The sequence below is a fragment of the Helicoverpa zea genome, chromosome 10, assembly GCF_022581195.2.
Source record: "Helicoverpa zea isolate HzStark_Cry1AcR chromosome 10, ilHelZeax1.1, whole genome shotgun sequence".
In the NCBI taxonomy this organism is placed as follows: domain Eukaryota; kingdom Metazoa; phylum Arthropoda; class Insecta; order Lepidoptera; family Noctuidae; genus Helicoverpa; species Helicoverpa zea.
The window spans coordinates 12,727,294-12,741,607 of NC_061461.1; the positions used below are offsets into that span (position 1 = coordinate 12,727,294).

At 36.5% G+C, this 14,314-nt stretch overlaps 1 protein-coding gene across 6 annotated transcripts; it reads right to left on the minus strand.

The window, feature by feature from the left end:
* Window positions 1-275: 275 nt before the first annotated feature.
* Window positions 276-14,269, minus strand: LOC124633817 (regucalcin-like). Of its 6 annotated transcripts, none has more exons than XM_047169169.1 (6): window positions 9,760-9,889; window positions 2,580-2,736; window positions 2,093-2,296; window positions 1,439-1,654; window positions 798-910; window positions 276-514 (listed from the first exon to the last, which is right to left on the minus strand). In XM_047169169.1, the coding sequence occupies exons 2-6, from the start codon at window positions 2,734-2,736 to the stop codon at window positions 290-292; spliced, it is 915 nt and encodes a 304-aa protein (XP_047025125.1). In that variant the 5' UTR covers window positions 9,760-9,889; the 3' UTR covers window positions 276-289. The 6 variants fall into 6 exon arrangements, 5 of the variants coding, with proteins under 5 accessions (XP_047025125.1, XP_047025124.1, XP_047025128.1 ...); XM_047169168.1 differs by lacking the exon at window positions 9,760-9,889 and adding an exon at window positions 6,409-6,547; XM_047169172.1 differs by lacking the exon at window positions 9,760-9,889 and adding an exon at window positions 5,680-5,803.
* Between the last annotated feature and the right edge of the window lie 45 nt (window positions 14,270-14,314).

The window sequence follows — 14,314 nt, forward strand, 5'->3', positions numbered from 1 at the left end:
AACCCGTCTTTAAATAATATAATTTGCTTTCAACTTTCTTTTGATGTTATTTTATAAAATAGGTAAGAATTTGTTATTTTGGTAGTGTTTTAATATTCAATTACAAATTGTTAATAGTTTACATTTTATTTCTTTTTAGGTGAAGTAGTAGTAGATACGCATAGATTTAGAATTGGATAGGCTGGTGTTTAGTATTTCTTCCTCTCTTTACGCAAAGTCCGAATTTAAAGCGGACGAAGTCGCTGGCAGAAGCTAGTAATCAATAAAACACTATATACACTAAAATAATTTAATTTAATCTAACATAATTATTAGGATGTCCCTTCGCCCCGGTCCCCGTGATCGTGAAGGTGGCTCCGGCCGGCGGGTGCTGCTCCTGGCCGCGGTTCATGCTGGCTGACGTCACGTACAGCACGTCGAGAGCGGGACCTCCGAAGGTTGCTGATGTCACTTGGAGCGCGGGAATGGGGATTTTTTGGAGAAGCGCGCTGGTTCGGGGGTCGATTTTTAGTACCTGGATAGAAGATTATGAATTAGCATTAAATGTAGTCAAATAAGTCTGGCATAGTTGTGGTCTAGAGCTTTTAATGGGGCTTGCAGTGGTTGCATATTTTTATAGTCAATGAATGGCACAATAAAGTGACGGTTATTCAAACGCTGATGTCTAAATGTTAACTTCCGTATATTTTCTTGTGGTAATAATATATCAATTATTATTAGTTACAGAAAGAATCTATCTATCTCTCAAAGATAATAACATCACAGCGACAAGTAAAACTAGTGTGACAAAAACTGACCTGATTGCCGTCAAAGTTGGCGACCCACAGGTTGCCGTCAGTGTCTATGGTCATGCCGTCCACGATGCCTTCTAGTCCATGGTCTTTGTACGCGAACACGTTGCGGGGGTTTGCTGGAAAACAAAACAATGGGTTTTAAAATAAGATCACAAACAAGAACGGTTTCTGAGACTCACTGCCAGTGAAAGTTTTAAGGAGATGGATTGGAGAAAATACAAAAAGTATAAAACATTGCTTTTTGAGATGGGCAGTAAAATGCTTCATCTAAAATTATGTTTTGAGTGAATGGAGTGAACCTATATGTAAAAATCGAGTACGTAACCATTTTCCGGCAGCTAGTAAAATATACCAGATAAAATTATCAAAGACTTTATTTCCCTGATTGGTACCCTGCCGAAAAGGTTAGACGATTTGTGTGATATCGTGGAATGGCTTTCAAATCAAAGGTCAAATCACTAGCCGTCTTACCACAAAAACTTTTAAACGTCAATTTAACACTTGTCTAAAAAAATGAAAGATTACGTTTAAATGAGGTCCATTTTGCAGCCATTTTTTAGACAAGCGTTTGACACATGTTTAAGTTTTTGTAGTAAGACCATAGATGTCTATTTGAATCATGTACAAAAGTTACAAATACTCACAAATATTGCCAGTTTCCACATCATAGTCGTATCTCCTGATGGTGTACTCGAAGGAGTCTGCGAAGTAGAAGGCGTTCTCGCGGAGGTCCCAGCAGAGGCCGTTGGAGATGTCGATGTCTGACGCGAGCTTGTGGGCGCTGCCGTCGTGGTCGATGCGGTACAGAGAGCCCTTCTTTAAGTGGAACTTGCCTGGCTCGTATTCGTGGCCCATTGTGCCTGTAATGGGGAATTAATGGGGTTAAAAAGGGTCAGAATAATATTGGTCTTGAGCAGGTATCTGTGGAGATCTAAGGGGGAGGGCTATATTCAGCAGTGGACGTCCTATGGCTGAGATGATGATGATGATGATGAGCAGGAATTTGAGTTACATGTACCTAATTATCAAAATTTGTATTTTATTAGAGTTGGTCCATTTGTAACATTTTAGAAGCAGGGCGAATAGAGGAGGGGGCATAAATAATTGCGAATAGTGAATTTTACTGATAGTCAAGTAATCTGACACTCGTGATGTGTACTCATGTGTCAATGTATCATTCCCAAAAAAAATATTGATTCCGTAAAACCCCAAATAAACTTCAGTAACCAAGCTGATAAATAAAACATTACCTAATCACAAAAAGGATATGACGATATTTAGCAATGCAATCAACTCACCAGCAAACAATCTCCCCCTAGGATCAGCCTTAGCATCATTGAACCTGTTCTTAGGGTTATCCTGGTCTACTTCCACGATAGTCTTCACGACCTTGGCAGTGTGGTCCTGTCCATCCCACTGGATCTCCACCACCTGCCTGTTGAGTCCCACCACGAAGTGATGCTTCTTACCTTCCACCGGGATTATGAAGGTTGGCATGCCATCTGGAATGGAGAAATTTGGAGTTTTTAGATGTGTAAGATTTTTATTATTGGTTATGGCGCGATGAATAGCTTAAATTCAGTCTCGATATCCCAAACTTATTAACTAGGTTGAGGAGGTCAGATAGGCAGTCGCTCCTTGTAAATCACCGGTACTCAACTGCATTCGGTAAGATTGGAAAAGGCTCGGGAGATGACTCTCTCAAACTTACAATTTAAGTAAACTGACGTTTATATTGTTGCTTAACTTGGGCCTAAACAGACCAACCATTTCATTCCAACTCACCTAATTTAGCCCTAGTATGCTTGTTAGTTTCAGGCACGTATTTGTGGACAGTGTGGTCGAAGATGCTGACGAAGTACAGGGCCTGCTCATCATGGTCCCAGTGGGGGCCCTCCCCGAGCCACACTGGCTCCGTCACTGGCTTTACAACTGGCGCCATCTGCGAAATAAAAGGCACGTTGTTATATCTTGATTTTGTGGATTCTGTGGGATTATTCGAAAGAGTTACTGCGGATGAATATTACCAAGTCTCTTTTGATGGAGCTGCGGGTATAATCGAAAAAGAAACCTGGTAAATAAAGGGCTCCAGAAAGAACAAATATGAGTTTCAGTCAGTAAAATTCTGATAAATCCTGCTGCACCCGTCTAACAAAATGGAATGTGAATGTAGGTGATCTTTCAATCTCCTGATCACAATGGTTTATAGGTCTTTTAGTAAGGATACTCTTTCGAAAAAAAATAGACTTAGATTTAGTTATACGTCTACGCGAATATAGTTTGCTTTGACTTGAATGCACAAAACAGTTGCCTCAGGGCAAAATACAAACTGAAATACCTTGTACTTGTAAATCATAATTATCGAGAATGCTAGTTCCATCAAAATTAACCGCCAAGGAGAAACAAAAAGTATTAAGATAAATAAAGGTGAGAATCTTAAGATATTGCTACTCGGCCCTAATCATTTGCAAAATATGATTATAAAATAAATAACTTTAATTAAAAAGAAAATCGGTAGCTTAACGGAAATGCAGTTTTCTTTCGAGTTCGAAAGTTCATACTAGTTCAAGTATCATGTTTTATATCGAATGTAGAATAACGGGCTAGAAACTCAGTCACATTAGTAGTTTATTTATAAAATATAATATTATATGAGTATGTACTTAAGTAGGAAAATGCATAGAAGCAATATAGTACTAATAGGTCAATTGTATAAAAAATATACAATTATTTTATAGCAAAAATCGAAATAGCAACAATAAAAGCCTTTAAACAAAAATAAACAAATTACCGGTTTGATGGACGTCAGCGCCAAAATAATAACATTAGTCAAGAAAGGTAAGTTGTGGTTGTGGAAAAACATTTTTGTTGTTATACTTTGAGTTCTGAAGATTGACTCACGAGGTTTGATAGCAGCCATTGCTAATATAGCTGGGTATGAAACTCGCTTGGGGAAACCGTTCGTGACGTCATGGTTCTTATAGATGAGGACAATTTGATGCTGTGCGTATGGAGATTCTGTTTATGATTTTTTTTGTGTAATAGGTCAAGATACCTATATTTTTTATTGATTATGAATCATCGTGTTTGTTTTGTAGTATTGTATACGTACTGTTTATTGTTTTAAATCGGGGCATTTTATTTTTACGCAATATTTTTTATATAAACTGTTCTCAGCTTTTGCACAATGTTACGGCCCAGGCATAGAGTAGTACCTAGTGACCTCAAGTAGTTAGAGAGAATTTATTTTAGAACAATAGTCTTCCACTTTAGAATCATAAATAAAGGTTGTACTGCTGTTGAACTGATAGCAGTATTTAATCAATTAAACATTATGGATGCCACAGAAAACGGCAAATTACCACAATTACAATCATCAATTATAATGTCTCTTTTTTGACTTATGAATTCTCTGTGAAGCACGCGATGAGAAGATAACATATTTAATAGAATTATTTTTATAGATAATATGATAATTTATTTTTAGCTTCTTTTGATCGTCTTCTAAGTGATAAAAACTATTTATCCCTTGTTTTTTGGCATGATTTAGATAATGGAAATCTGTATAATCGATGAAGAGGCCTAGTTTTAGATAGGCTTACGTAATTTGTGATAATATTAACAAAGTTCGATGGCTTATCAAAGGGCATTTATTTTTACCATGTACTTAAACGTCCCATCTCGTGTAAAGAGGATACAGTAGGAATGCATTGAGAAATATTACGAAATTACTCGTCCTGTCGCCGTCTAGCCGCTATGTAGGTATCGGACGCCGGATTTTCCGTAATGGTTACTAGCTAAACTGAGTACCACTATTACATAATGTTATTAAACTAGACACTCCATACTGGTTCACATATAGAAAAACAAACAAAGCACAATGATTCACATTTGAATTTTATATTTATGCACACAATTGCCTCTAGTTGGCTAAAAAGTATGCAAGGTTAGTCAAGATTACACAAGATTATTGAATGGATTGCAATTATATATTTAAAAATACAAGTACCGAAAATAAAGATGACTTACATGAATATTTTTTAGGTGCAGAATATTTGTAAGGGCTTTGAACTCCTTTGTAACCTACACCAAAGCGCGGAAGAAACCTTATAAAATACGAAACAAAACTAGGTGTATGGATCCTTAATAGGTACTTATATAAGTAGCCATGTAGAGTTTGACTACGTATATAACTATACTGAGGTAAACTGTGTAGGTTCATATATTTATACCGTGCAATAATCATAGTGTGGAAAAATTGGTTGCTTATGGAAAAGTCCCCAGTTTTAGAGGCCTGTAATACATAAGTAGGAAGTTATTGAATTCCAAAAATTTGGCGTGATGGCCATCAAAACAAAGTATGAATAACAAAAATTCTCAAAAAAGAGATCAACAAACATATTTTTTAAATCATCAGTGACGTTAAGAAGAAGAAGAAAACACATTTATTTCATATGAATTCTATAGAAATAAACGATGACGTCGCTAAAGGCAGGGCTTCCCCCGTTCATGGCAAAAATATGACGTAAAATTGCGAAAATATACGTCAAAACTACATATCTATGCAAATTTAATCTGAGAGACGTAGTAAATAAGTAGGTGTGGCCCGCGATCTCGCGCCGGTTCCCATTCACCAAGTATCCGTGACATTGGCCGCATGTAATTTTTGCTCTACAAACGGTCTTCGTCAAATAAAGTTTTGCCGAAGTTGGCTACTAGCGACTTCACGGTAAACAACTCACTATTTGGCATGCGAGTTTATATACATTTTTACAAGTTTTATTGTTTAGTTAGTTAATTCCTGATATGAGGTGTTCAATTTAAACCGACCCAAACTTTATTTAAATTTAGCTTAACATGAAAATGTATTAGTAAGTGTGCTTACCCCCTATTGAAAGACAATCCGTTACTTTGAAAAGTCAAGAAACAAAATCCAAATCACATCACAAAACACACTCTTCTAAACTAACATAGAACTGAACTAACTCTAGTTGTTATTTTTTGTTTAGCCGGCCCATTATGTCGTTTGCAAACTAATATGTGGATGACCTTGAGATTTTAATTATTTCCTCCTAGAGACAGTCTGGTCTTGTGTTGAGATCTTGACTAAATTGGCTCGTACGTAGTTACTCATATTTTTGGCAAGATGAACGATATTGCTCGTTTCATTCATTGAGAGAAGATGGCTTTGAATATAAGACACGGAATACACCAGAAATAACTAGCTTCAGTCCTTTTTACAAATTCGATTTCTTGTTTGTTTTTGTAAATCTAATTGGGTCTGAGGAATGCTGTATCTAGTTACAGTGATTTCTATGAAGCACGAACATCCACCATAAAAGTGCTGGTATATGTTTTCTAAGACCAGATTTTAAGTCAGATTAAACATTAACAGAAAATAGAAGAATAAAATTAAAATTAGAATAGATTAATGGTACAATGAACTGTATATCATTTACTATTTCAAGGTGAGACCGACATTGCTAAGGTTTTCAGCGACCCGGTTACTATTGAATTTAATGTTTAACCTCATAAATATTTAAGTTTTAAAGTAGATAATACTAGTATAGTATTAAATATCGGGAAAAAATAAAAATGTAGTATAAATACTCACTATTATATCACAGATTTTGTCACAATCGCACTAACAACTGCAGGGGAGTGTAGCATATCTATGTATTATATAGTGTTACATATATCTAATCTAATCTGCAGGAATCTTAAACAAGTGCCGATACCATTCTCGTACTTGACTGTCACTGTTGTTTTTACATGTTTTCATACTTTAATAGCACTTACCTGTTCAGATTATGAGTTAGGATTCTTTTATCTGGAAAATATTCGGATGCTGCGGGTTTTTTAACCGAGTTTCCAAAAAGGATTTTAATTAGTTTTCACTTGAGTCTGTAAGACGTTATCACATTCAAGAGTGCTCTTTTACTACTGGTATGTGTAGCTGATAACAATGCAAATGGAATAAAGAGTAAAATTAATGGTGCATATGTCGTCTACTTTCTCTTCAAGGAGTTTTAGATATGTTTTCGATCATTTTTACTGTTTGCCTAGCGTGTAGTTTCATTTGTACATTTTCGTGATCCAACGATATTACAAAAAAAAAATTAGCAGATTTTTTTCTATCTCAATAAAGACATATAATTTTTATACTTATGTTTAAATAGGATGGGACCCAATTTCGCACCTTGGGGAACACATGATGAATATGTTATGGACCATGTGATTAATTCGGGCATTATTTATAATGCCCGAGCATTATGAATAATGTCTAGCTTTATCGGGCCACATGATTAATAACTATCTTAACTTCATTATTTATCACATTGCACGGGCATTATTATATTGCTACATGACAGTTGGGCAATTTGATAATAAAGCTATATATTACGCGGTGCGAGGGCAGGGAGGGAAGTACGCATGGCGTGACACGCTTTGACCAATCAGAGACAGCCATTCTTAATTTTATTTTATGTTATATTTTTAATATGACTTTCCTTAACGTTTATATGCAAAAAATTGAGGATTTTTAAGGCAGAAGTCCTTGTGAGGAGGCGCCCGGGTGTCAACACTGTGTGGACAGCCCCGAGGACACGGTGGACCACACAGTCCAGGAGTGCCCTGCGTGGGAAGAGCACCGCCGGGTCCTAGTCGAGGCTTTAGGCGGCGGCGACCTCTCGCGTCCGGCCCTGGTTCAGGCCATGGTCCGGGGCGAGAGGGAATGGGATGCCGTCGCCTCCTTCTGCGAAGCGGTCATGCTCGAGAAGGAGGAGGCGGAACGTCAGAGAGTTCGCACCTCTTATCCCGGCCGCCGCGCTGGACCAGGTAGACCACGGGCGCCGGGTGTCGCGAGATGACTCCCGGCCACCGTAGGCGCGGGTCTGTGGGCGGTGAGTTCGGGTGGCTCGCTCATGTATATTTTTAGACAACAGATCCGTGTCGGTGGCGCGCGTTGTTCCACGCGCTCCTCAAAGAGATGTCAGCAACCCCAGCGGGGCCCATCAGGGCCAAGGTCTGCCGGGGCTGAGGGATTGTTCGAAAGACCGCGGCCCTGGTACATAAAAGGCCTACGACAGAACACGACGGTCAGTCAGTAAGAGTCTGACACTTCCTCACCGCTGCTAACCCACAGCGGGGGGTCATTTGATGAAAAAAGGCAGAAGTCCTTCATAATTAATCCAAATCATGAGGCTGATTATTCAAGTGGTTTAATATTTAGTTTATTTTAAGTTAAATGGCAATAACAATAAAAAAATTGAAATTAAATATGTTTGTATTACTTTGCCCAAAAGGTCACGGGCAATATGTATAGTGCCCGGTCAATTTGATTATTTGAATAATTATTATCAAATTGCGCTCTCATATTGGGCATTTTTCATAATGACCGGGCATTATGTATACTGCCCAATTTATCACTTGGTCCATAACAAATACATTACTACAATCTACGCAATCTACGCGCAATTACGCGAATCTACTATTGACGAGGTCTCGGGTTCGATTCCCGAGTCGGGCCGAAATCGCTTTGTGGGTTTTAGAAGACTTTCACAAAGCAGCCCGAAGCCTGGAAGTTGGTGATTGATTCACCGGTGCATCGGAGAGCACGTAAATGTCGGTCCTGCGCCTGATCTCTTTCCGGTCGTGTCGGATTGCCGTCCCATCGGGCTATGAGAGTGAAGGAATAGGGAGTGCACCTGTGTCTGCGCAAATGCTTGTGCACTATAATATGTCCTGCGCAGTTGGCTAATCTCCTTACATGAGAACAGCCGCCGTAGCCGATAATCGGCTAGGGGGACATCATCATCATCCACAATCTACGCATAAAGATTTTTTAGATTTTGAAATGTCAATAACTTTCTTTATATTACCTTAATATAGAAATAAACAAACAGAAAAAGTTTACCAATTCATTTAGTAGTGTGTTACAAAATTTTTCGGGTATTAGGCATATAGAAGGCTACAAACAGTTCTTTACCATAAAATAATGCAAATACATTGAAGGGTTTGAATCCAACCTTACATAAACAGTCTAGATAAAAATTGCATAAACCTGCATGTCACGCCCTCAACAATGTAGATAGTAACAAACAGCTGTTACAGAACTACATATATCTGACAGCTACCGTTGATGAGAACTTAGGGTTTTTTAGACTTTCGATAAAAAATATTCTGACTCACGAAATATTGGCATCTGTATAAACTCTATCTTTAAGTACCTGACTCTGTCTATTTATAAATTTGGATCTAAAGTTTTCCAGTGTATCTAAAAGGAAAAACTAATACATGATTGATATACTTGAAGATTATTTATCTTTCCGTTGTTTTCTATTCTATTTACCCAGACAAAAAATCTGTAAGTAAGAAATGTTATGGTTGTCTTACCCCATGAACTATAAATTGTGCAAACTTATACACTAGAACAAAACTTAATGCAGATAAAAACATTTTTTAAGTAAGTTTTAAATTGTAAATCTGAAAGATTGGTCTCCACTTAAAATATTGAAGAAAATTCATTGACTGGTATTTATTAGCATTGGTAATATGATCGCAGCATGAAATTGAATCTTGTGACGTTGAAGTAACAATTAATGAGCCAAGTTGATTTATAAGTTTCTTTGCTTTTTCTAATGAAGTTTAAAGAAACGATAAATATAAAATTAAGCCATTAAAAATACTGTTTTTAATGTCTAGTGGTAACGAAAGTAAAAGCGGTCAACGGAGTCTCGGGTTTGATTTCTGGGTCAGGCTGAAATAGATGTGGGTTAAACGATAATAGTAATTACTGCTGCCCAGATTTAGGTAGCTAGATGAGATATAAACAAATGAGTTATTGGACCATCAGCTGCTGCTTTTAAAACCATTTGCTAGTACATATTTTTTTAAACTTTGTTACTGAATGTACCAGGTACATAAACCTGTGTACCCTTTACGATAATAAGAAGAGGGAACTAACCTCACAAAACTGCCAATCCTTCTTACGCAGTTCTCAGCCATTTTCTTAAGTATGTGGTGTTCATCTACCAACTTTTGGTACCTTTACCACTTCCATGCCTTTCCCGAACACGCATACTGTTATAGAATCGCTGAAAAACAAGATTTACGTAAATAATTGTTTAGGTAGTCTACAAAACATACGATATTCCTTATCAGTGGTGAGATTGATAACAATTGCTATGATATAACGCAGGTAAATAGGGAAATCTCTGGTGGATATTTTATAAGAAATATTCACTTTTACTTATTTTAGTTTACTTGTTTGAAAGAAATTATATCAAGAGCGACAGGACCGATTACAAAATTCTTTCGTTTAAGAAAGTAGGGATTTACCTCGGAACTTTGATGTAACTGCGAAAAACAACTAGTTTTGGCAAATAAAACTATTATTATTCGTTATACATTGCTCAAGACTATAAAATCACTACATATGAAGACACACCTATCTGATTAGATAAATAATAATGATATCCTTGTCATCATCTCTGATCGTGGGTGGCAACTTGTAGATTAGCTTAACAGTCAGTTAAGTTATATAAGCTGAGATAGGTGTAAAAGATATAAATATATATAATATAAAGACCTACCCCAAATAAACTGAGATAAAGAAAGATGATGACACTAGAAATGCAATAAATGCTTTATTTCTTAGACGAACTGGGTTGTGTTGAAAAGGAAACTTTTGGTAATAAAGTACTTGTATAAATTAAAGAATATCTGATTTTAAGAATTTATCAACATAAACATATACATACATTAACGATTATTATCGTATGCTACTACACTACGCGGCAACGTTATAGGCAGGTCCAGACGTCAATCGGCATCGCCTAGCCATCTCGATGTGATTGTGACGTCACAGTACTTGTTTAAATAATTATATCCGTAAGCTTTATCTGATTGCACTAGATGTTATGTCGATTGATTAATCTTGGTGTAGACATTAATTTAGTTAAGCGAAACATGACATAAAAAATAGGTAACTATTAGATTCGTACATGAAGATTTCTTACCTATTATGTTCCAAAAGATCCATACCCTGTACATCAGCCACATTCGTGTAAGTCTGAGACAAGAATTTGCATTCTATCCCCTCATCAGTTACCCGCCATCCAAATAGCGTGATCCTCTTATCTATCGATGTGGACAGCAGATAGTCCTCTACCAAGCACAGACCAGTTATCTGTGAGCTATGGAACTTCGCACCGGCCCAAGTATGCAGTACTTTAGCAGAGGTCAAGCCATCCTGGTTGGGTATTTCCACAACTATCATATGGATAGCATTGTCGTCACCACCGGTCGTCACAAGTATTTTGTTTTCTGATATATTTGTTACTGCAATACTGTTTACACCTGATTTGTTGGTTTTTGTACTGAAAAATGGTTCTAGAGAAGATTGTAGAATGTCTGTTACATCCCAAAATGTAACATCGCCTCTAGTCGTACAAGTTATTAGTATTACTTTGTTTAGAAACTTAATGCATTTAGTTTTCAGTATACATATTTTGTGATACTTCGATTCTTTGACAAATACCAGCTTATTGCTACCTTCTTTGAAAGAAAATAGTCTGAGATATGAGTCTGAACAGCCAGCAATAACGATAAAGTCGTTTTGATCTTTTATCAGATCTAAATCCATGATTCTCATCTCAGGATCGAAGTCTATAGAACAATTCCTCCATGTTTGATTACCTTTTCTTTCTTTATCTGTACCTCTTATTAGATAATCTACTAGTTCTTCTGTTTCTATGTTGATTTTGTTAATACCTGCAGTTAATTTGACATCTTTTATACATATTTGAGCTCTTCCACCAGCAGATACAACTAATAAATTATTGTTGTCTTTAGGATATGTTTTTAGAGTTCTAACGCTTGATAAATGTTTAAAACAAACTTCGTCTTTAAACTTCATTTCAGCATCAACACTAGAAATTCTTAGCGTTGTGTCTTCACCACCAGAAATGAATGCTGTAGCATCACCAATCTTATGTGATTTCAAACAATTAATTTCTTTAGCATGTGAGCCATTAACTAAATTAATTGACATGATTTTACTAAGTTGGAAAGTCGTGACTTTGATTTCAGCATTTTTTAAATAAATTAACTTAATAAATTCTTCATAACTTTCCTCAACCTTTTCTATATATCTCACTGCATCCCATGATCTATGTCCACCTCCACACGGCAGTTCCAATATTTTACTATTATCCTTGATATTGTAAACAACAAATTCTCTTTCTTGGAAACCACAAATAACATTCTCATCTTTATCTAGGAATTTTTCCACCCACTCAAAAGGTAAATCTCTGCTTCTCGTATATTTAACAGTATTATTATTTGTACTAAAGTATTTGATTGTGCCATCTCTGCCTGTAGTAACAATATCAGTATTTCTTACATGGATGGATGTAGGCCCATATCTTCCATGTACTTTGGGAAAGCTCTTAACAGGAGATTCCTGGCCTTTCACGAAAACATGGATATTTCCACATCTGTCTCCCACAACAAAACTATTGTTTAGAGTATCTATAGCTGCTGCTGTCAGCCATCTTTCTTTACAATTCGGTAAAACAAATTTTGCAAAGTCTTCCACAATTGCATTGTTAGAAGCAAGAACAGTTATATTACCATTATCAGAACAGATAACTAAGTGTCTGTTCCCAGCCCACTGCATTGATAAAATCTTTCCTACTTGTAATTTAGTATCAATTACATTTAAAATAAAAGCTTCATCTTTGCATTTTTCCACAAAAACATCTAGTTTACCTTTCATATCTGCTACAGCTATTAATTGCTTACAAGAGGAAAGAGACAGCAACTTATATGTAGATTCATGATTTAGTTTATATTCAGTATTTTGTTTGCTTACAACATCATAATATACCAGGTTATTCTCATCCAACACTATCAAGTTCTTTCTAGCAGTGAATACAACTTTTTTAGGAGTGGCAACGCCAATATCAATAATATCTTCATGACAGTAGTCAGTAGCTACAGTTAGGGGATGCAAGATCACCCCACAATCACCACCACCAGTGACCAAACTTCTGCCATCAGAGTCAACTGACCATATGCACCCGTTCTGATGAGTAAGGGTCTTTTTCAACAGCTTCCCTTCAAGACTCCAGTAACATATAGCAGAGTCTTCTCCCACAGAAATAATTAAATTGTTAGTGATGCAACTTCTCATGACCCTTGCTAAATGGCCATAGACCTCATGTTTGCAGACTATGTCTATGGTCTCCCAGTATTTGGCTGTGTTGGACTGGTGTTCTGGTGTGGTGTTTGGACCCCATATTCTTACAGATCTATCATCAGATGTTGTTACTATAATGTGCTTTTCTGGGTCACAGGATATTGAGAATATTACTCCCTAGAAAGACGAAAAGAAAAATTACTTTATTATTCTCATTTATGTGCAAGAGAATTTTTTTTAAAAGATGCTAGATTACTTTGTTAAACAAGAATGGCATTGACAGTGAATGTGCCTCTATTTAATAAATATTTTTGTTAATATGTTGCAGATACCTACATGCATTCCTATGTAAATCTAGTCATATAAATGATTTCAAATTATTACTTAAAGTAAAGCAAACCTTATGTCCTCTCAAGTGATGCAAGGACTGTTCTTCACCACATCTCTGTATGATGACCTCAGAGAACACAGTGCCGGCCATCACCAACACATCATCCTGCAGCGGGAGCAGCAGCCCACTGTACAGTATGGAGTTGTCTCGGCTAGCATGCTGGGATATCAGTTTCTTGGTGACAGTGTCCCATTTCTGTAATAGTTGAAATCGAGTTTTTAGTTTATTAAATACCTTTTTTATGGATGTCAGTCTAACTCTTGCTGGATATAAGAAGCAAATGTTTGGTCTTATCTCTAATCTTGCTTTTCATGATTCTTTACTATGAAAAATAATTGTAACTATGTATAAAATGTTTACCTGAACCACATTGTGAGCTGTCAATAGTGCAACCTCATTTTCATTGATCCAAATGGCTGAATGTAGCCAGTCACCACAGACAGTAGGCTCAAACACTCTGTAATACTCCTCATTTGCTCTAGAAACTATAGTGAACTGTTTACCGCCGAAAACCAATATTTTATCTCCGCATTGACCAGGTACAAAACCGTATATTTTCTGGCCGTGTAAGCCACATAATCGTTGCAATAATTTTCTAGATTCTTTATCGAATATATGTATCGTGTCACCAATGCCTGTAAAGTTGTAATTCACAATATAAATTGGACTTTGTTACAAGATATTTTCTAACCATTCTGCTGTCTCAGAACTCACCGGCTAACACGATATTTTCGTGAATTTTCACAGCAGTTACATCAGTGCGTGTTAATAAAGACATTTCTTCAGTAATATATTAAGCAAAAAATATGAATTAATGTTGAATTGTGCAGTTAAAATAGGAATTTTACACTTTTGTGTACCGTAGTGTTCCTTCAACCATGTGTTTTTGACACATGTGGAATGAATGGGATGGAAAATGTGTAACGA

Bases quoted from the DNA above. Each gene is read 5' to 3' on its own strand.
- LOC124633817 (XM_047169167.1), bottom strand. From the start codon at position 3,714: ATGGCTGCTATCAAACCTCGTGAGTCAATCTTCAGAACTCAAAGTATA. The intron at 2,737-3,585 runs GTAATTTGTTTA...TTTATTTCGCAG, and splicing joins CGCTGACGTCCATCAAACCG to ATGGCGCCAGTTGTAAAGCC. The intron at 2,297-2,579 runs GTGAGTTGGAAT...TCTCCATTCCAG, and splicing joins GCATACTAGGGCTAAATTAG to ATGGCATGCCAACCTTCATA.